A 21,507-nucleotide genomic window follows, 5' to 3' on the forward strand; every position below is an offset into this window, starting at 1 on the left:
TGAACAGTATCATGCCAGAGGCGTGATTGAAAAAGTATGTGGTTCAACAGCAAGACAGACTGAGTAGAGTGGAGAAAAGCTTAGTCTTGGTCTCCAGCAGTTTTCCTCAATTACCAAATAAGTCTGACTTAATCAACTTTAATTCCTTCAAGGGACAACACTCCCAACTAACTGGTTCCCTCCTTGTGGCATCTTTCTCTTAAAGGAGACACAGTTTCTCATTATTGCCACACTTGGGACTAAATAAGTATAAAAACATTCACCTCTAGCAGGCCAAATCACAGCCAATCATTGAACCAGGAAATGCATGCTGACAAATTCAGATTAAGAAATTCCACAAATACAAAGCTTACTTACAGTATTCTTTTTCTTATTTATGACAATTTATTATGTTTTTAATTGAAACAGAATTACATTGCTTTCTCTTATGTTTCCTCACCATAATCTCTCCAAATTGAACTCCCTAGAACCCATTCTATTACCTCCCACTCTCAAGTTTATAGCATCTTTTTATTATTATTATGTACATTTAGATGTATATTTATATACTTACATATATGTAAGTATATAAGTATATAAATATGTATATAAATATGTATATACTTATATATGTAAGTATATAAATGTAAGTTGATCCTTTTTTATTGTTCGTGTGTATGTGGCTTCAGGACTGACCACTCTGCATTGGGAAATTATTAAAGAGGTTAATCCCTGAAAGACACTATTTCTCCTTCCAGCAGTCACTGACTGCCTGTATTAATCAGCATTCTCTAGAGTAATAGAACTTACAGAATGAATCTCTCTCTATATATATATATATTAATATATATTTAATATATATTAAATGTATTTATATAAATACCTTTATATAAATACCTTTATATAAATACATTTAATACATATTAAATATATAAAATACATATTAATTATATAATTAACATATATTAAATATATTTATATAATATTTATTTAATGTATTTATATAAATATATATTTCATATGTATTCAATATATTTATATAAATATATTTAATATATATTAAATATATATATATTGAAATGACTTACAGGCTGTGGTCTGGCTAGTCCAAAAATGGCTGCATACAAATGGAAGGACCAAGAACCCATCAGTTGTTCAGTTCACAAAGCTGGGTGCCTCAGCTAGTCTTCATTATACAACAGAATCCCAAAGAAGTAGGCTCTAATGCCAGTGAGAGAATGAACTTGCTAGTGAGGTGAGAGTAAGCAGGGAAAGAGCAAAACTCTATTCTTTCTTGTTCTTTATATAGGCTTCTAGCAAAAGGCATGACCCAGGTTAGAGGTGGGTCTTTCCACCTCAAAAGATATGTATTAAAGTTATGTTTTCCTACTTGAAAGAAGGTATGTCACAGATTAAAAGTGTGTCTTCACATCTTAAATATCTGGATCAGAACTGGATCTTTCAACTTCAAATGATCTAACTAAGCAAAATTCCCCCACAGATGGACTCAGCCATTTTTAAGGTTTATTCAATTCGGGATATAATCAAGCTGAAAACCAAGGATAACCATGACAGGGATAGAGGTAATGGATGACTCCAAAAAAGCAATGTCTTGCAAATAAAACAGGACTACAGCACATAAGAACTCAGAGATTGTGGCACAGTACACAGAGCTTGTGTAGGTTCAGGCAAGACAGTGTCCCAGCATGGAGAGAAGGAAGTAGATCTGGGATCACTTCTTTAAATGACTGATAATCCTGCTTTCAAAATTGTTGTTAATATTTGTTTTTATGTTTGTTTCAGTAAAAAATTACAAACTATTTACAAAACAGCAGACAAAATTCTCTACTCACATAGATTAATTCATTTGAAGTGACATAGGAATTTCTGATTTTTATAATACTAAACCCTCAACCCAGGTGAGTTCCTAGGTTGAGTACCATCCTAACTTCCAATGGAAGGAAGCAACCAAAAGCCCTTCTCAGCTATGATACTTATGAACCACATCAATAGCCAGACAACATGATACTAAGTTTTCAGAAAGGCTCATTCAGGCCAGTTACTGTTCAAGGGTCTCTGGGTCTTGCTTTGGAGATACATGATATCTTCAAGAATAGAGACTATGTTCCACTTCTGTGTGGTAACCAAAGATAACAGCAATAATATGTATATGTTGGTAGTCTCCAGAATCTCCCCTACTTTTCTATCCAGAACTATCTGACCACCATTTTTTACCATATAAATATGACCCTGTGCTGAGAATGATTAGCAAATATGTAGATAAATATTTCATATATGGGTATGTTCAACTTTCTCCAGGAAAAAAAGAGAAGTGCACTTCATATACAGTATGATTATTTTTCCGTTTCAAGTGATACTTTTATCTTAAAGTGGTATTTACTGACTTTGGACTAATGAAGGGCCAACCATTGTACCCAGGTATTCCAGTCATGTTTCTGGCAAGTCCTTAGGTCACTAGCAGTAACAGAAACCAAGGAGTACTTTCCAGGACTACTAAATAGATGCTGTTCCCTGCTCTGACCCTTTACCTCTCCTCAGCTCATGGGATCTGTGAAGAAGCATTACTCTAACACTGTCCACACTCACTGTGCAAATCACTCTAATTTCACAGTGGATCCTTTCTCCTTTCCCAGACACCATGTCCAGTTCTCTCTGCACTCCAGTCTCCAATCCTGACTTTTCTAGTTCCTTCCTACACAAATAAATGCCAGTGCTTTCAGGCACTGAGTTGTTTAGACATGTAGATTCTTTATTCAGAGCCCCCAAAACTGAGTGTGTTAACTAAACAGCTTTCATAGTAAGTAAAACAGATTCAAAAATCATTGCCATAAAATAAGTTCATGAATTTATAATTTAATTCATGGCAAGTTTCAGCCTAAGGCAACTTTACATTCAAACATATGGGTGACCATTTTTCTATTGCAGTACTAAGCAACCTTTAAAGGAATACAATCTGTGATTTGATTGACAACTTTATCAAGTAATGCTCCATGCATATGTAATTTCTATCTGAATGATTTGTTCAGCTCTATTCATTTGTTACTTTGATTTTTGTGTGCACATGATAGGTCTCACAATTCCAGTTATGTTTTAAATTTTGACTATTTCTTTGAAATTTTCATACACTTTGATAGTATTCAGCCCCACCTCTCCAACTCCTCCCAGATTCACTTCCCACACTACCCATCCAATTTCTGTCCTCTTGTTTTAAATCTATAAAATTCAATTTGAACTGTCTGCATACTGTTGGATGTGTAAGTGTTCTCTGGAACTTGGTTGACCTACTAGTCGCCACACCCTTAAAGATATCAGATGCCCCCTCTCCCAGCAGCTGTCAGTTGCCAACAGCTCCTCAGTTTGGGGCCAGCCTTTATGGGCAGCTCCCCTCCCCATGCTTGGATTTTTGTGTGGCTTGAATTTAGATAGGTCTCGTGTCTGGTGTCACATTGTCTGTGAATGCACATGTACAACATTTATGTCGTGCTTGGAAAACACAATTGTCTTATAGTCATTTACTACTTCTAGCTTTTAGAATCTTTTTGCCTCCCCTTTAACAGTGTTGTTCAAGCCCTACAACAGCGGGGACATTAAAGATTCCCATGTAGGATTTTAGCACTTCAACTGCCTCTTATTATCTGCACCTTGACCAATTGCGGGTCTCTATGTCGTTCATCATCTACTGAAAATATTTATTGTGTGTCGTAAATATTATTTTCTTTGGTTCTTTACTATGCCATTCTTAGATGTTTGAATACATACTTATATCAAGTTTATTATGGTGAAAGATTCTGGATCCATTGCAGTCGTCTATATTCCGCTTTGAAGGTTCTCAGTGCTTTCGAATAAGAAAGAGAACTAAAGTCTCAGGTTGCTCAATTGAAGATGTTATAAATTTGCTGGAATGCTGTTTAAGCTAAACAGGTAAAATGAAGGAGCTGGCAGCTATGTTCAATATTTTTGCAATCTGTAAGGAGGGCTGAATTTTCTAATACTGTGACCAAAACTGAGACAAGCTAAGGGAAAAGTAGGACAGCGTGTTAGGGAAGAGGCTGCACAGGAAGATCCGCCTACACTGTGATGCCTGAGGTTGGAATTTAAGGTTTTAATCGATGAACTTGCAGATATTGAAATTATAATTCAGCTCTCCCACAAAGAGTACAGGAGATAGGCACGTTTCATCTTCATTGTCTGCATTTATCAAACAAGAAGCCCAAGTGTTTGAGAAAGATAGTCTATTAGACTGTAATATAAAGGACTACATATTATTATAGGACTATAATAAAGTGGGGAGAAATTTTTAGTGTGTGGATGTGTGTGTGGTTTCATTGAAAATATTTTGACAGAGATTCTTACCATTCAACACTGTTTTCATTATGTTCTATTATGGCAAAAAATGACAATGTGTACTAAGAACAATACTTACCATTTTTCAACTAAAAAATACTGAATTTCCTAGACATTTTTCAGTTGTGAGGGGGCTAATTTCCAGTTAATGGGGAGTAAGAAAACCTAAATTGTACAGGTTCAAATTTTAAAAGACCTGGGTAGAAACATTTTGATATGTCTGTTTTTCTGGGTAGCCAGATGAAGCAAATCTTTCCAAGAGCCCAAAGGCACTGGTGGCTCTTGGTAGCTAAGTCACCTTTCAGGCTACCAAAGTATATTCATTTGGGCTGCTCTGTGAATGAAAACAAATAAAAAAGAACTTCAACGAATAAAATTTGGGTATTTTAAGAACAACAAGTATTAAGTTCATTAACTAAAACTTCATTTACATATTATATTGCAAATTTATATTCCAAGAAGCCTGAAGAAGTCATACTCATGTTGTTTTTGTCTATTTGTACAATATCTATTATTTTAGCATCTTTCTGCATTCAGAATTCTTTTGCTGATTAATTCTCAACATTTTGCTTAAGAAAAAAAAATTACTGCTAAAAATCTAAGTAGGACTTAATGCCACCTGAAAGGAACTGTTCATATAATGAAATCCATCATTTTCCATTTCTCCTCAGTTCTTCCACATGAACTTGCTGTCCTGCCTTTTTTCTCTTTAGACCTATCCATGCTTTCCAACCTGTTTCTATCTAATCACAGAGATTTTCCATCTTCTGGACTGCCAGGCGTTGCTGGAGAAAATTACATAACTCTGCCAAGTGGGACAGATTTATAGTTTCCAATTTCAGCTGGACCCTTCAATTGCTTGTCATTCTTTGCACTCAGTCTTTTGTTTTGTTAGCCCTGACTTGCACAAAGGTATGAGCAGAGCTGTCCAATTCACAGCACATAATATTTATTTCTGGGAGTCTAGAGGAGCCTTTTGCACATACCGGTTTCTGAATTTATCAGCTGATTCCATACATTGGAATTGCCCTGGCCTTTCTCTACTGCTTCAGCTTCCATTTGCCCTCGTGTTCTCCCACGTAACAGCCTATGGAAGATTCTACATGGCCAACTGACATTTTCAAATGCCAACGTCACTGGAAGAAATGCTGTTAAACATGGCTGCAGGACACTTGTCTTTTCCATAGTGTCAGAATAAGGAAGTTAATTGAACGAAGTGAAACATAGAACTTGAATTTGATTATGAAAATAGTTTGTTCTTCAGCATGAGATTGGAGTAATCGCTAACATTTATGAAATTATTTTGAGCATTGAAATATACCTTTAACTTTTATTTTATGTACAGATTTATGTATATGTGATCTCCATATACTATAATAAGAATACAATAACCCACTATTAAAAATACAGCAACTTTGAACTTCTGTTCTTACTTTTCTCATGCTAAGTATTTGTCATAAATACCTATACACTAAAAATAATGTAATTATTTTTTCATTTTTTTCCTTTTATTTAACGGCTTTTTTCTCACATTTATATCTTAATTACATTTTGTCTTCTCTCTTTTCCACCCAGGTCCTTCTCCGTCTTCCATTCCCTTATGGATTTTCTGTATCTCATTAGAAAACAAAACAGAACAAAAAAACCCCAGTGTTCTAAGGGACAATAGTATAATATAATGTAATATAAGTATATATAAAATACAGTATAAACATATAAAATATAAAACTATAATATACAAATATTATATTAATAAAAACATAACACTTTAGAATTGGACAATACAAAAAGAAGGAAAGAGCTCAAAATAAGGCACAAGAAATAGATACCCATTCATTTGCACATTCAAGAATTACATAAAAAATAAAATAAAATGAAAACTAGAATATATACAAAAAAAACCTGAAGGGTAAAAATATGTGTGTGTGTTTGTGTATTAAAAAATAATAATAATACAATAAAATTTGAGGATAAAAAGGAAAAACTCTGACATGACATTGTGAGAAAAGGAGCGCCAATGATGTCCTTGATTCATGTTCTGGCCTCCTACTGCTGGGCATGAGTATTCTAAATTAGAGTACTTTGTTTCTGCAGTGAGGCTCCTTAGATGTAGTCTCATGAAAATTTCATTTGCATGTAGTTATCAGTTAGAGTTTGCTTCTGGGTTACTGATGGAACCTGTATGTCCTTCCTTCAGTTCTAGGCCCCCTTCTTGTGCAGACCCATGAAGGCCTTAGGCATGCTGCTTCACTCTGGCAGTTCTTATATGCATTGATCACGTTGATACAGGTAGACTTGTTTTCTGGGTGTTCTCCATTCCATCTGGCAATTACACTTTTTTCTGCCTCCTCTTCCAAAGGTTCCCTGGTCCCTGAGAGGAGGTATTTGATGGAGGCATACCGTTTAGAGCTGAGTGTTCCAAGATTTCTTACTCTCTGAATATTTTCTGGCTGTGAGTCTCTTGGAATTGTTCCCATCTGCTGCAAAGGAAGCTTCTCTGATAGTGGTTGAGCAAGGCACTGCACTACAAGTAGAGCAAAATGTCATTGGAAGTAATTTTATTGCTACTTCCTTAGTTCTTGAAATATCACTTCTCATTTTATTAGTCAACCATGTAGAGTTGGTATGGTCCCATCTCATGGAGTGGGCATTTGGTCAAATCAGATATTTAGTTACTCCCACAAAACACCATTGCATATCAAAAGGTTTGTTACTGAGTTCCATTTCTTCTTCGGTAGTATGTAGAGCACATTCCTCTACTAAAGATACTAAAAATAAGGGGTGAAGGCTCTATGTTGGCACGAGCTGAACCATTCAAAGTTCAATGAGTTGGGTAGATGCCGTCTTCAGCAATGGAGCCATGCTGTTAGCTTGTGGAGAACAATCAATTGTGTTGTCAATAGCCTGGGTTGTTTGGGACTTTCTGTGGAGCTTCATTAACTAACTCAGTTAGTTGTAAACTGGTCATGGTACTCAAAGCTTCAATTGGTAAAAAGGAATGTCCACTTGGTGCTCTGTCTACCCCATTATTTGGTAGTTTAATTTAGATTATCTTCATATATATATATTTTTAGGAAGTTTCTACTGTATTAGGTTTTCACACTACCTCTGAGATGTCCCTTAATTTTACCTGTCTCTCCTGGTATTCCCTCTCTTATCACTGTTTCCTCTACCTATTTTCTGCTTTTTTTTTTTTAAATCAAGTTCAGTGTATGTAGTGTTATGTTGAGGTCTTTGATACACTTGGAATTTAGTTTTGTGAAGGGTGATAAGTATAAGTCTATTTAGATTGTTTTACATGAAGCTATCCAGTTTGACCAGCACCATTTGTTGAGGATTTCCAGTGTGAATTTCTGGCTTCTTTTTCAAAAATAAGGTGTCCATAAGTGTGTGAACTTATACCTGGCTTTTCAACTCAATTCCATTGATAGAAGTGTCTGTTTTTGTGCAGTGCCATCCTGTTTTTATTACTATAGATATAGAGTACAACTTGAAATTAGGGATGGTAATAGCTCCAGCAGTTCTTTCATTGGTCAGGAGTGTTTAACTACTGTGTATGTGTGTGCATGCATGTGCATGAGTGTCTGTGCTTGTGAATGTATGTGTGTTTCCATATGAAGATGAAAATTGTTCATTCATAATCTATGAAATATTGTGTTGGAATTTTGATAGGGATTACATGAAGCATTGGAGATCATTCCATCTTCTATAATGGTCTTCAATTTCATTTTCCAATGACTGGAAATTTTATCAAACAAGTTTTTAACTTGCCTTGTTAAAGATACCACATGATATTTAAGATATTTTATATTACTTGAAGCTGTTGTAAAAGGTGTTGTTTCCTGATTTCTTCCTCACCTCATCTGTCATTTGTATATAGGAAGACTACTAATTTTGTTGAGTAAATGTTCTATCCAGCTACTTTGCTGGAAGTGTTTTTAGTAGCCATTGGAGTTCCCCCAGTAGAATTCTTAGGCTAACTTATATAAGGTGGCATTCAACTTTAGATTTGGGAACCTGTTCTTGTTCAACACTTTTATTTTACTCTGTGTGGTTTCTTCTAAGTTCTTTTAGAATCAGATATATTTCTTCAATAATGTCCCATTTCAAAGAGTGATTCTAGTGAGGAAGCAAAGGTTTCGGCTACTCAAAGCAAAACTCTTATCTAGCTAAGCCATCACAGTTGTGCATTTCAGGCAAAGCATTTTGAAAATTATTCTCAAGCAATAATACAGTATATTTGCAGTTTGGAAATTAAGCTTCTATAATTTCACGTGATTTGCTTCCAACATGCCACAATGGGTCATCTCAAAAAGAGCATGTTCAGTGGGATGTGTTCTCCGTCTTTGTCAACCACAGCATTCAGGGAATTTCATTAGAGACTTGACTTCAACAGATCTAACTGCAGAAGTCGGAAGTCTTCTTAATGTCCCATCTTCTTCTAGCAGACACATGCCAACTCAAGCAGGTGACATCTGTCTTTTCCACTGGCCCTTTTTCTTTGCCACGAGATGGCCCAATCTAAGTGAGGGCATATCTTCCTGGCATCTTTGCCAGGCAATCTGAAAGCACATGAGTACTTCTGAGTTACTGAAGGGTCTGCTGATTGAGCTGTGTGCTTCCATCAGATCTGCCTATATCACCCTATTATTAGAACCTTAGAAAAGCCAGAACCCACTGCACCAATAAACACAGCATGGAAAAGACAGATGAACTCTTATACATGTTCACTCACAAACTCTTGTCCCTGAGACTTCAATTCACAGAGCAATGACATTTAGAGCATGGTAAACACTCGAGGAGTATTTAAGAATTAAATTGAATTTATTTTGATGACTGAGACTCATTTTCATTTTATTGTAAACAAACAATGTCTTTGTAATTATAATAGATGGAGGGACAATACACAGAACATTAGCCCAAGAGGTTATAGTAGGTCAGTCGTTTTACTGTACTTAGTTTGCTGCCAACCATGCTGGAATAGGCTCACGTGGCATCTGTCAGTTTCCGTCAGTGCCTCATCCTGTGGCGTATGCACAGTGACATGTATGGAATGTCTTCTCAAAGGTCAGGAAGCATTTCTTTAACAATGCGCTGTCAACTCTCATGTGTTTTTATCCTTCCTTCAACCAGGTTACACAAGTATTTCAGACACTTGAGGCTTATTTGTAAACGGGGTGGTTCAGTTGAGCACTGGTTTTCAATGTATTGTCAAATGTAAAAATCATGCTCAACGTATTTCCCCCCTTTTAATACATGAGATTAAACCAGTCAGCATCTCATTTTAAGTGAGGAGTAACTTGAGTGTGCCCACAAGTACCTAAAAAAAACTAGTGACAGATGACAGCCCCTAGTGAAGGAAGAATCAGAATTGCATAGGTGAATGGCCCCAGGTATGTCCACCTCACTCCTATGGTCCCACAGCTCTGCATAAGTAGGTAGCACAAACTGGGCTCAGTGCAGGTATTAAAAAATACAAGAAGTTAGGAGGGGAGATGAAAGGAAGAAAAGGGAGGATTGATTCAGGAGTTAGAGGGAAGACTCAGAGATAAATATGATCAAATTACATTGCATGTGAATATATAATTCACAGATTCAAAAACTATATATAAACATTTTCTATATTTTAATATGTAAATGTTTTATTATATAGTATTTTATATTACATATAAGTATATATACTTTGTTTATATTATATATTTTTCTTTATGTAGTATTTGTTATCTATTGTTTATTTTATATTTATTTACATATATTAAATATATAATTTTCTGTAAGTGTATTTACAAGTATATATGTGTGTGTATGTGTGTGTCTTACAAATTCAGTCACCAAGTTTTCTTTTGGAAAGTCTTACTGTTGACTAATATTTTAACCAAATGTTAACTAATGTTTAACCAAATTTAACCAAATGTTGACTAATAAATTAACCAAAATGATCAGCAAGTTGTTTTTTTTTTTTTTCGTTTATACAGTTTCTGTTATTTCCCATAGTAATTATATTCGGAGTACAAAAGAAATTTCAATTAAAGATAAAAGCCCAGAGCTTTGTGGCATGGTTCAGCAGTTAAAGCGCTGGGTGAGCAGACAAGAGAACCAAATTTCAGATCCTCAGAACGATGTAAACATTGGGTATGTGACGGCTGCCTGTGATTCTGCTTTAAAGACAGAGAAAGGAAATCCCAAAGACAAGGTATCAAGATTAGTGACTCTGGGTTTCACTGAGAGACTTTCGTTTAAAAACAGCAGTGGAAGAGCAATGGAAGAAGAGACGTTAATTCTGAGCCTCCACATGCAGGTACAGAAACATGCACATATACTTGAACACACACTACTGTCCACACTTGCAACCAGGCACACACACACACACACACACACACACACACACACACACACACGTACAACCTGCAACATATACACTAAGAAAACGGAATCAAGAAAAATACAGCTTCAGTATGACATAAAAGCTAAAGAATACCTGACTTGAAATAATTATGGGAAAACTTTCTAAAATAAAGATGAAAGAAAATTTAAAATACAGAATAGAGAGCAAAGTATTCATGCATTGTGCATTATAATTAGAGATATATTACCCACATGGAGAACAGAGGAAGAATTTCGTGGCAGCATCTCTCTCCTTCTGCCATCCCTTGGGATCTTGGGATGAAATCCAGGTCATCAGGCTTCCAAAGAAAGTGCTGTTACCTGCTGGGCTACTGCAGCTGTCTATGAGGTATGTCCCTTGTTTATGGTTCTAAGCATCTGGCAGCTACATGGTGCACGCAGCATTTGCTGAATTTCAAGATAACATCTTCAGGATTCTCTGTGCACCCTCTCACCCCAGCAGTGGCAGATTTAGTAAAAGGTGGGATGTTTCAGAATTTTTTTCCATTTCCTGATTTTCCATGTAGGGCTGTTTTGCCTGCACACACGTCTGTGTACCATGTGCGTGCCTGGTGCCCTTGGAGGTCAGAAAAAGCATCAGATCCACTGGAATCAGAGTTACCGACAGTCGGGAGCCACCACATGGCTCCACTGGGAGAGCAAGTAGTGTTTACTAATGAGCCGGCTTCCCAGCCATGTATTTGCTTACTTAGTTAGTTTATTTCAATTGTATGCATGTTTCACCTGTACATCTGGGTGCATGTATCCCTGGTGAGCACTGGGGCAAGAAGAGGGCACTAGATTCCCTGGACCGGGTAATGGGTGGCCGTGAGCTGCCCGTGGGTGCTGGGAACCAAACCCAAGTCCTCTGCAAGAACACACAGTGCTCTCAGCTGTTGAACCTCCTCTCCAACACATATTACATGCTTGAACCTCCTCTCCAACACATATTACATATTAGGAAGTAAACATAAATAACTTTTGGATTAACTGTTTTACAAAATACAACTATTCACAAACCTATTTTATAAAAGAAATTTACAAGCATGGATCTCTGATAGAATTGGAGACACCAATTTTTAAAGTGTCAGTTTGAAGCTAGAGCATAGTTCAATTTCTCACCAATTTGAAAAATTGGTGAGAAAATTCAGGATTCATTTGTGATTAAAATTTTTGTATGGTTTTGAGTTTGTAATTACTTGAGTTGAGCTATTTTCCACTAATGCATATCTGAAGGGTCAGTGGTTGAACTGTGCCTAGTGGTATAAAAATTTAATAGAATTTGTGAAATTTTAGGATTTTTTTTAAATTAATTCACTAAATTTTTATAATGTGAATCATGTTTAATGTTATGCATAACAGTCACATGCTACATTATTAGATTCTACAAGGATTTCTACACATACATACATTTGTTCTGGGTTTCGTTTTGTTTTGCTTAGTTGACTATGTTTCAGTCTCATTTTTGCCACCTTTGGAATGGCAGTGTTTACTTATTTAGGATAATTACTATCTTCTAGTAAAGGCACATTCTGTAATTTATCGACAGACATCCCCTCAGTTCTGCCCAGGGATGTGGTTTTTTCAATAATGAAACCAAGAATTCCACTGCAAGTCTTTGGCCTAATGTGTTTCTTGTCTAAATGGATCTTATCTTTTATTTTAAAGAAATGTAAAATAGTGAGTGGGCAAATGGGGAAAGAATGCTTGGTTTTTAATAGTAGTAAAGGTGACACTAAATAAAGTATAAAGCAGCATAAAATGAAGGTCTAGACATATACATACTTCAAAAATCTGTTTTGCATAGATTTGCTAAAAGCTATAGGTAGATGTATAACTCAAAATTTATTGCAAATAATTTAAAAATGTTCCTTCAGAGCTGGCAAGATCAGTCAATAAATTGCTTTCTCCATAAACATGAAGACCTGAGGTCAGATTCCCCAGTAACAAGATTAAAAAGTCAGCTGTATTAGTATACATCAGTAATGCCAGTGCTAGAGAGACAGAGACAGAAGGACCACTGGAGCCTATGGGTCAGTTCATCTTGACCAGTCAGTAATCTCCGGGTTCAATAAAAGACCAAGTTCAATAAAATAATAATAATAATAATAATAATAAAAATATGATAGAGAGTGAGAAATAAATCCGATGTCAACTCCTGATCCCCACATACAGATGCCCACATGAGCACATGGATCCAATACGTGAGCACACACAAGCTCATGATATGCAAAAGGAACAGATGCACGCTCACACATATGAACACATACACATGAATCAATCATATACACACAATGCTTTTGTCGTGCCAACAATTCATGTCATGGATTTTTCACTGGATTCATGCAATGCTGCCTCCACCATGCAGTTGATACCCTTTCCTTATCAGGTGTCATTTCAATAAGTCAGTGCACGAATATCATCTCATCTTTCCAACCCTAAAACAATCACAGCAAAGAAAGTGGTTTGGGCAACATGTTCTTCTTGTATTTTAAAGGGGGGAAAGGAATGCATATTCTTTTTATTTTTAACCATTTCTCCACTCTGCTTTACGGCAGTGCTAGTACAGCACATACTTGTTTCATCTCCTCATGGGCCGTATCCTACCCCAGTCCTTGCTCAATCTGTACCAACAGGCCCGTCAACCCCATCATTTCACTAACACTGACCTCAGAATACAACCTGAAGACATGTCTACCATTCTAAAACCCATCTGTAGTGATGGGTGGGACATCATAAAACTTAAAGAATACAAATCTATAATACTAGAACAGCAAATTACTTTTACAATTTGTCAAGTTTCACAGAATCTTCAAGGCCTTGTACTAGCCCTGACATGAAATATGGAGTTTGGATAATAATAATGGGTCGTTGTAGTTTTATTGATTTTTTAAAAATATATCTTACTGTTGCCACTAACGATAGTTCAGAAGGTTGTGTCTATCTTAACAGGGGGGAAATTTTTTAACTCATTTACAATCACTTTTACTGTGATCATGAATTTGCCTGGAGAGAAAAGCCCAATGTCGTGAATAAATATCAGATTTCATGAAGTCTATAAATATGTGCACTATACTGATATGTAAATGTAATCAAAGATGTACTTACATGGCGTATAGTAAAGTGAACTAGTGAACTGGACAAGATGCATCCATGCCTCTAACAAATATCTGAATATATGAGCAAGTTTATGTGCCAAAACACACAAAGAAAATGACACAGCCTGTTTAAGGTTGAAGTAAGAGGAAATTGATTTTGTGTTAATTTAGCAACAGGGATTAAAAAAGAAATCATTTCAGAGAAATTTGTGCTTTCTCAAATGCCTCATTCTGGTCACTGATATAATTTGCTAGTGGTAGAATTGAGACTATTAACCAGTCTTTAGCTTAAAATTCATACTGTGCCTGGATTACTCATTGACTCTGCCCCATGTCTGCGGCACAAGTCCCTCTTAGACTTGCTCAAACTTGCATACATCATGGGTGTAAAGTCAGTTTTCTTCATTTTAAACTTATACAACTACATACTGGATTCCACTGAAATAGCCCAGCTCAGTAAATATCCTGGAAAAATTCACAAGTTACATTTCAATATATTTTTGAGACTTAGGAATGGAATATGTTAGTGACATGATCTAATAGCATAAAACACAATGTTGCTGACCGCTGACACCATACAGAACAGTATAGAGAAGAGCTTCAGAATTCCTAATGTTTGGCATGTTGTATACTAATTGAATACTTCAAGTGTCAATGATGTTGCAGGAACTAAGACCAGATTCCTTAGAAAGACTTAAATGGAAAAACTTAGACTGTCAATTGACTGATTCCAATTTTGTATTTCAGAAATGCCTTCCCGAATTTGCAGGAGGGGTTTTAAACAAGTTTCATGTACAAATAAGAGAAACTGTCAAGAACTACTCAGTTCTGTGTGGATAGTGCTTCAGAGAGGTTAAATTTGATGGAAAACTGAAAGGAAAAATATATATGTCTAAGTCCGGAGAACTTCAGGAGCTGAGGCTCTTAAATTGCACGACACCTGGTCTGATGGTATAAAAGCCCAGCATCTCCATCTAGTCAGCAAAAGTTGTCTCTTCTATACAGCAAACAAGTCATAGCTTTCTCTCTCCCTCTTCTTCTCTCTTTCCCCATGCTGCTGAAAGATGTCTTATCTGCAAATAGAAGGAAATCTCTTAAATAAAGCAAGGATTCAAATCCAAGGCCCAGTTTAATTCATATAATTCGCATGCTTCTCAAGCATACTTCCCCTGAACAATCTCTTCTCCAATTATTTCTGAGGATTGGAAAGAAGCCTCAATCATTCGTGGGTAAAGCACTTGTAGCACAAGTATGAGAACCTGAGTTCAAATCAGGTCCCAAGCACATCCAGGTGCAACAGAGCATGCTTGCAATCCCAGTGCTCCTGAGTTGAGAGGTGCAGCCAGGAGAATCTTCAGACACACAAAGGCCATCAGCAGCAAACAACATAGGAACCCTGCTTCAAACCAGGCAGGAGGTGAGGACCTAGGGCTGCCCTTTGACCTCCAGGCACACTTTGGCACACATGGAGGAACATACAGATACAGCAAACATGTACAAGTGTATCCAACATGCACACCCATACACACACAACCACAGACACATGCTCGCACACAGCTATCTATGCCAATAGAGGATTTCCTATGCAAAGCACTAGTAAAATGCCTTTGCCTGATGTAAATGATTTTCAATCCAGTTGAACAAGAAGTGGAGACTGTACTCCTGTTCTCCAAATTAAAAGGCAATCAGAATCGGAATATTTTACTCTTAAAATGGCTTTTAATTATTAATATGATGATTGGAATCTGCTTGGATGTAAGCCAAAAATAGATGGTACTGGCCAGGCAGTATTCTCATAAGATTAAACCAAGACAAATGAAATTATGTTTCCAAGATCACTCTTTCCTTATTGAACTGAAATGGAGTTACACTTACCAGCCTGAGATGGAGACACCCAATGCTTGTCTGTCCCTTACAAGGCAATGACACACCCTTATTTTTTGTTAAAAAAAAATGGTACCAACTCACTTAAATGCTAGTAGATCCATATTTTAAATATAAAGTGTGTTTGTAATCTCTCCCAGGACACCTACATCTTATTTAAGCAACAAGTTTGGAAAACACTGTCGCTGAGGCCTCCTCAGAGCAGAACTTTGGATTCTATTCTGAGACATATCTTAAGACTTTTGCAGTCTCTGAAGACAAATTCATTTTTCCTACGATTAACTCTGCCAGAACTGCCCTTAGTAGTGCCCTGAACCACGAGAATATCTTAGAGACAATTCATGCCAAGCTGAATTGAATTTGTGATATTTATTTTATATTTTATTGGCACACACTCATTTTCTGACGTTATTTACCAAACCTACTAAGAGACAGATCTAGAATCTTTCCAACTTGTCATCAAACCATTGTTTCTTGTGAACTTGTATTTTGTAAGAAAGTAGTTTGCCTTTTCCACCAGTGATGCAAAAAGCACAGCTGAAGTCAATCACCCTCCAAGAATCCTTGCCCGGTAAGTTACTGAAGAGCTTTGCTCTAAGATTTTAGGTTTCTCGACAGAACACTGAAGAAATCAAACCAGGCATAGGGATTCAGCGGATGCCATGTTGGAAGTCTAATTAAGAGAAGCTCACAGAAATAAATGTAGATCCTAATTAAACTTATTGGCAAATCCATGATAACTTACCAGTCACATGAAATGGAAGTTGTCCTGGGACCTTACAGCAATTTCAGGTAGATTTGCATGGATTATTTGCAAGTTAACGCCTAATAGATAAGACCTTTGTTATTGTGAGTTTGATTACAAATAACAGTTCAGATTCTTAGAGGTAAGGAAACAGAGAGCTCTAAGCCATATTAAAAGTTGAAATTTGGCTTTACAACTGCACACCACTTGATTGAGTGTGTATGGCTTTACAATTCAGAGCACGGACTAACAGCCTCATTGGGCAAATGAAAAAAAGGAGGTAGAGGAAAACCACCTCTATATCAAGAAAGAAAGAAATCTTTTTACTTACCTTTCCAAGAAGACAGAGTAGAAAAGATTCTTTTTCCTGGTTTTTCAGTCTGTGGTCTGCTAGATAAGGATAAAGTTTTGGGAACCTCACCTTCTGGAAAAGCCGAATCATTAATGCATCTAAGAGGAGACTATCACAAGCAGAGATGAGAGACTTGAGAAGAAACTGTAGAAGAACAGGAAATTCAGGAAACACAGGTTTAACCCAGTGTGCTGTCAGTTATTATAGCCTTGAAGGACAAAACGCCAACACCATGGAAATTAAATCAGCATGGGGATTGAGCCGGACACATTTACCTCACAGCCATTGTTTGTATTAGCTTCTGTAAAGATACAAAATATACACATATGTACATATGTGTGATCAGCAAAGATTGCCATGTATAAATGTTTCCCAATTAAGGATGAAAGTAAAGGTACAATAACAAAATCATTATAAAATCCTATAAGATTTTTTGACCGCTTCATCTTTAAATGAAGTTTAAAATGTCAAATATTTACCAAATGTAACTAGCTGCACACACACACACACGCACACACACACACGCACACATAATATATCACATACAGTGTACGTATATATACATTTATATATGTATATATGTATATGTATATATGTATATGTATATTACATATGTATGTATATACATACACTGTTTATACATTGTATTATTTTAAAAAACTTTACATATTAAATAATATTCTTCTGAAACAGTTTTCATCAAATTTATGAATCTGCAAGAATTTTTAATAAATATTAAGCATAAATATGCTTTTTCAGTAATATTTAATTTTGTGATTTTTTTTCATTTATACGTGTTTAAAACAAACAGGAACAAGTTAACCTCTTCATTAATCCGTCATATTTATTAAAGGTACTTTGATTCAGTAGATGTCAGTATCACCACACATGTCATTTTTTCGTATTTTGATGCTTTAATGGGGGTTTAGCACTAACAACCACTACTTATAAAATTCAACACATGATTATCCTGTGGGTTTGACAAATATTTTGTTGTAAATTTAAAACAATCAGAAATTCCCAACAATCACATAATGCTGAGTTGAGTTCCACCTTCATCAAATTTTCCACTTTATCCTGCAAGAGAACATTCAGAAAAAGGACTTTGCCACCAATCCTGTTAACACCATAAAGAACATGGGAAGCAGGATACTGTATTACTTATGAACACCAGTCTGCAGTCATATCCACAAAACATTTGGGAAATCCGCGAGGTAAGGGTCTAAACTAAACATGATGTTGGTCTGTTAACTCTTCTGCCATTATTTAGAAGATGAGTGGCTCAGTCTTAATTTTTTTCCCACTCATAAGGCTGAAAGACCTTGAAAACACATTAGACAATACAATAGCAATATTCAAAGAGCACAACCCGTTCTGGAGAACAGAAAATCTCTAGCACAGAGACACCACATAGTAAGGAGTGGACTGCCTTGGAGGTAAGAATCGATCAGCTTGCAACTCCCTACGGAGCTTTCTCTTTCTTCTTTGGTGGAGAATCCAGTTTATTCGGATTCTCCACTCCATTTTCTGTGCCTTTTCGCGACCTGGGTCTTCGTCTCCGCCCCGCGGCGTGAAGGCTCGCGTCTTCTAACCACCTCTGAAGCCAGACTGTCGTCAAGGTCCATGTTATGTAGACCTGGATACTGCAACTCGAGGACAGGACGGCGATTTTGGCTGCCAGCACGTTGACGTTCCCGGAAAGGGCGTTAGCGTTGCGATTCTGCGACCCAGCCAAGTGAAGCCCTACTGTGACCACGGAGACGATCAGGGTCACCAGCCTCCCTGATATGAACACGACAGGCCACAGGGACAAGCCTTTCTGGTACCGCTCGTCCCCAAAGTAGAGCAGGCTGCATATGTTGGAGAGGAGCTCGACCGAGTAGTGCAGCAGCAGCAGGAGCAGGCCCAGGTGGTTCAAGTACAGGAGGTAGGCGCCCCCAATGTGGAAGAGGTGGAGGCCGATGAAGATGAGCTGGCCGGGGAGGTCTTGCTTCCTGACCTTCTGGAAGTAGAGCTCGGGGAAACCGTGGAACCAGTAAGCCAACTGCGAGATGTAGAAAAACTTCATCTGGAATGTCATCATGTTGTGTGGATGAGACTTCCACAGCAGAGTGGGGTCCGACAGGCAGTTCTCAGAGGCCAGAATGACCATGCCCCAGATACCGGACACTATGTAGAACACACTGAGCTGCCCGGCCTCGTTCAGTTTGTTCTGTTTGCCTTTGGTGAGCTGCAATCTCTTGCCAATCTTATCCAGCACATACTCCTGAATGGTGGCGTGGATGATGATGGCCACCAGCATGTAGAAGAACACGGTGGCCAGATCTTTGACCCCATAATGGTACAGGGTCCTGGACCCCGAAGGCAGCTCTTCCGCGGGGACAACGACTCCGTGCTGCAGCGTGAGGAACACAATCGACATCTCGGCCGTGCCCTCGAACATGAGCCCCAGCACGAAGAACATGCCCACGCAGGAGACCATGTCCGCGTGGTTCTGGACAATGAATTCGTGGCTCAACACCGGGGGGTTCCTGGCGTTCTTCTTGCGGAGCCCCATGCCGCGGTACTCACGGGTACTCACCGGCCGCCGCCGCTGCTCACTGCGCTGCTCCCAGCGCTGGGCTCCCCATCCCAGCCTGTCAGCCGCCTAGGGTCGCAGCCGCCGCCGACCGATCAATCAAAGGCTGGGGCCGCTTAGGCCGAGCATGCGCACAGGGCCTGCGGAGGCAGGGAAGGAAATCGAGCACCGCGCCCCTGCCCCGCAGGCCGGGGTGCGAGCGCGGATTTGCCACGCCGATCGCCGCCGCCCACCCGCCGGTGCCTGAGGGCTTCCCAGAAACTGGTCCTGACCCGGCAAGGGAAATCCGGTGCATTGTCATTACCATCACCGTCATCACCATGGCATCACAGCAGAGAGCTCCCTGCTGCTCCCTACTATCTGTTAGGAATCTCACCTTCCCTTAAGGAGCCTGTGCTGTGGAAATCAATCTCTCTCTCTCTCTCTCTCTCTCTCTCTCTCTCTCTCTCTCTCTCTCTCTCTCTCTCTGTGTGTGTGTGTGTGTGTGTGTGTGTGTGTGTGTGCGCGCGCGCGCGCTTGTTTGTCTCTGTTTCTGTGTTCCACTGTCTGTGTCTCTGTCTCTGTGTCTATCTCATGCCTGTCTCTCTATGTCACCTCTTTGTCTCTGTCTCTGTCCTCTCTGTGTGTGTCTCTCTGTCTGTCTTTTTGTATTTGTGTGTGTGTGCTTTTTGTTTCTGTGTCTGTTTCTCTGTCTATGTGTGTTTCTCTGTGTGCCTGTCTCATCTGTCTCTCTCTGTCACCTCTTTGTCCCTGTCTGTCTCTGTCTCTGTCTCTCTCCAAGCCTATCATTATCATCTCACATCTAGTAAATTAGTAAATGCCAGGGGCCACAATTTAAAGCCTGCATATCACCAGAGCCAGTATTTTCAGCGTTGTGTCATGCTGTCTCCTTGTTAAATCAGTCAAACCTGGAAAATACTAGTGACAACAAAGCAGTTTCGAAAACAATTCTATTAGCACAATAATGGCTGCGGATGTGTTAGTTATTTTCCAAGTCTGGGAGGCAGTGGAAGCAGAGAACTAGGGGGTCTTTGGTGGGTCCTTTGACTACACTTACAGATAGCTCAGGGTTCCTTTATCTGTATATTGCGTTTTTAATATATGTTGAATTCACATAAAAAAAAGCATGCTAGTCGTTCTCGACTGAAGATTCATGACAGTTTTCAAATTGCCCCATATCTGTCATATGAGTGTAAAATCCTTAATGATATGATTGACAGTCGGAAGTATGAAGTATGCATTTTGGAAAAAAATGCTGCAAGATATTAAAAAAAAAATAAAGCCCTTGCTATTAAAGTGCTCGGCTTTATCATTCTTCCTTTCTCTGCATGTCATAACAATGTAAATGGAACCCTGGCTATGTAGCTTGAAAATTTTGAACCAAATATTCCAATTAATAGAAGGCATTTTGCATTTTCCAGAGGAACCAAAGGATAAGGCTTACAGTTTGTTATGGAATGTGTTTTTGAATTAAAGAAAATATAAGTATTTTTTTCGGAATAAGAATTCTCTATTTTTCAAGTGATTCTTCATTGGGTAATTCACATTTCTTAGAGATAATCAGTCTGCCTTTTCTTTATTTATTCAAGCTCAGTTATTGAATTTGACAGTTCCACAGTGAGAGTAATTTAGGGTTAAATCTCCAAAGAATTGGAAAGGCAGATACAGCTAAGCAGAGTTCATAGGGATCCCAGAGACTGAGTCTGAACTCATTCCTCTGTATACATACTGTGGTTGAAGCTTGGTTTTGTTTTGTTTTGTTTCTTTGTTTGTTTGTTTGGTGTGTGTGTGTGTGTGTGTGAGAGAGAGAGAGAGAGAGAGAGAGAGAGAGAGAGAGAGAGTTCTAACTCTCATATGTCTGCTCCTGGGACATGGAAACAGAGGCTGCAGTGGAGGGAGCCGAGGAGTGAAGAGAGTGGAGGGGCTGCTGAAATGGGTATATATGTTATGAGAGAAGAATAAATAAAAAGAAAATAAAAAATACACATACAAAGGGTAGTGTGCAAAGAGATGAAAAGAACAAAGCCATCAAACTTGTCTAAGGCAATCTGCAAGGAATTCTCCAAGGTAAGAGCGATGCTTGCCAGGAATTACATGAAAAAGGACCCATGCAAACTAGAAA

At 38.1% G+C, this 21,507-nt stretch overlaps 1 protein-coding gene across 1 annotated transcript; it reads right to left on the bottom strand.

The window, feature by feature from the left end:
• Positions 1-17,631: 17,631 nt before the first annotated feature.
• Tram1l1 (translocation associated membrane protein 1 like 1) lies at positions 17,632-19,609 on the bottom strand. The gene has a single exon (XM_021659632.2). It carries the CDS (start codon positions 19,362-19,364, stop codon positions 18,270-18,272), a length of 1,095 nt encoding a protein of 364 aa, XP_021515307.1. The 5' UTR covers positions 19,365-19,609; the 3' UTR covers positions 17,632-18,269.
• Positions 19,610-21,507: the final 1,898 nt, after the last annotated feature.

The sequence above is a fragment of the Meriones unguiculatus genome, chromosome 10 (genome assembly GCF_030254825.1).
Source record: "Meriones unguiculatus strain TT.TT164.6M chromosome 10, Bangor_MerUng_6.1, whole genome shotgun sequence".
Taxonomy (NCBI): domain Eukaryota; kingdom Metazoa; phylum Chordata; class Mammalia; order Rodentia; family Muridae; genus Meriones; species Meriones unguiculatus.

Excerpts from the sequence above, each read along its gene's own strand:
- Tram1l1 (XM_021659632.2), bottom strand. The coding sequence starts at position 19,364 with ATGGGGCTCCGCAAGAAGAACGCCAGGAACCCCCCGGTGTTGAGCCAC.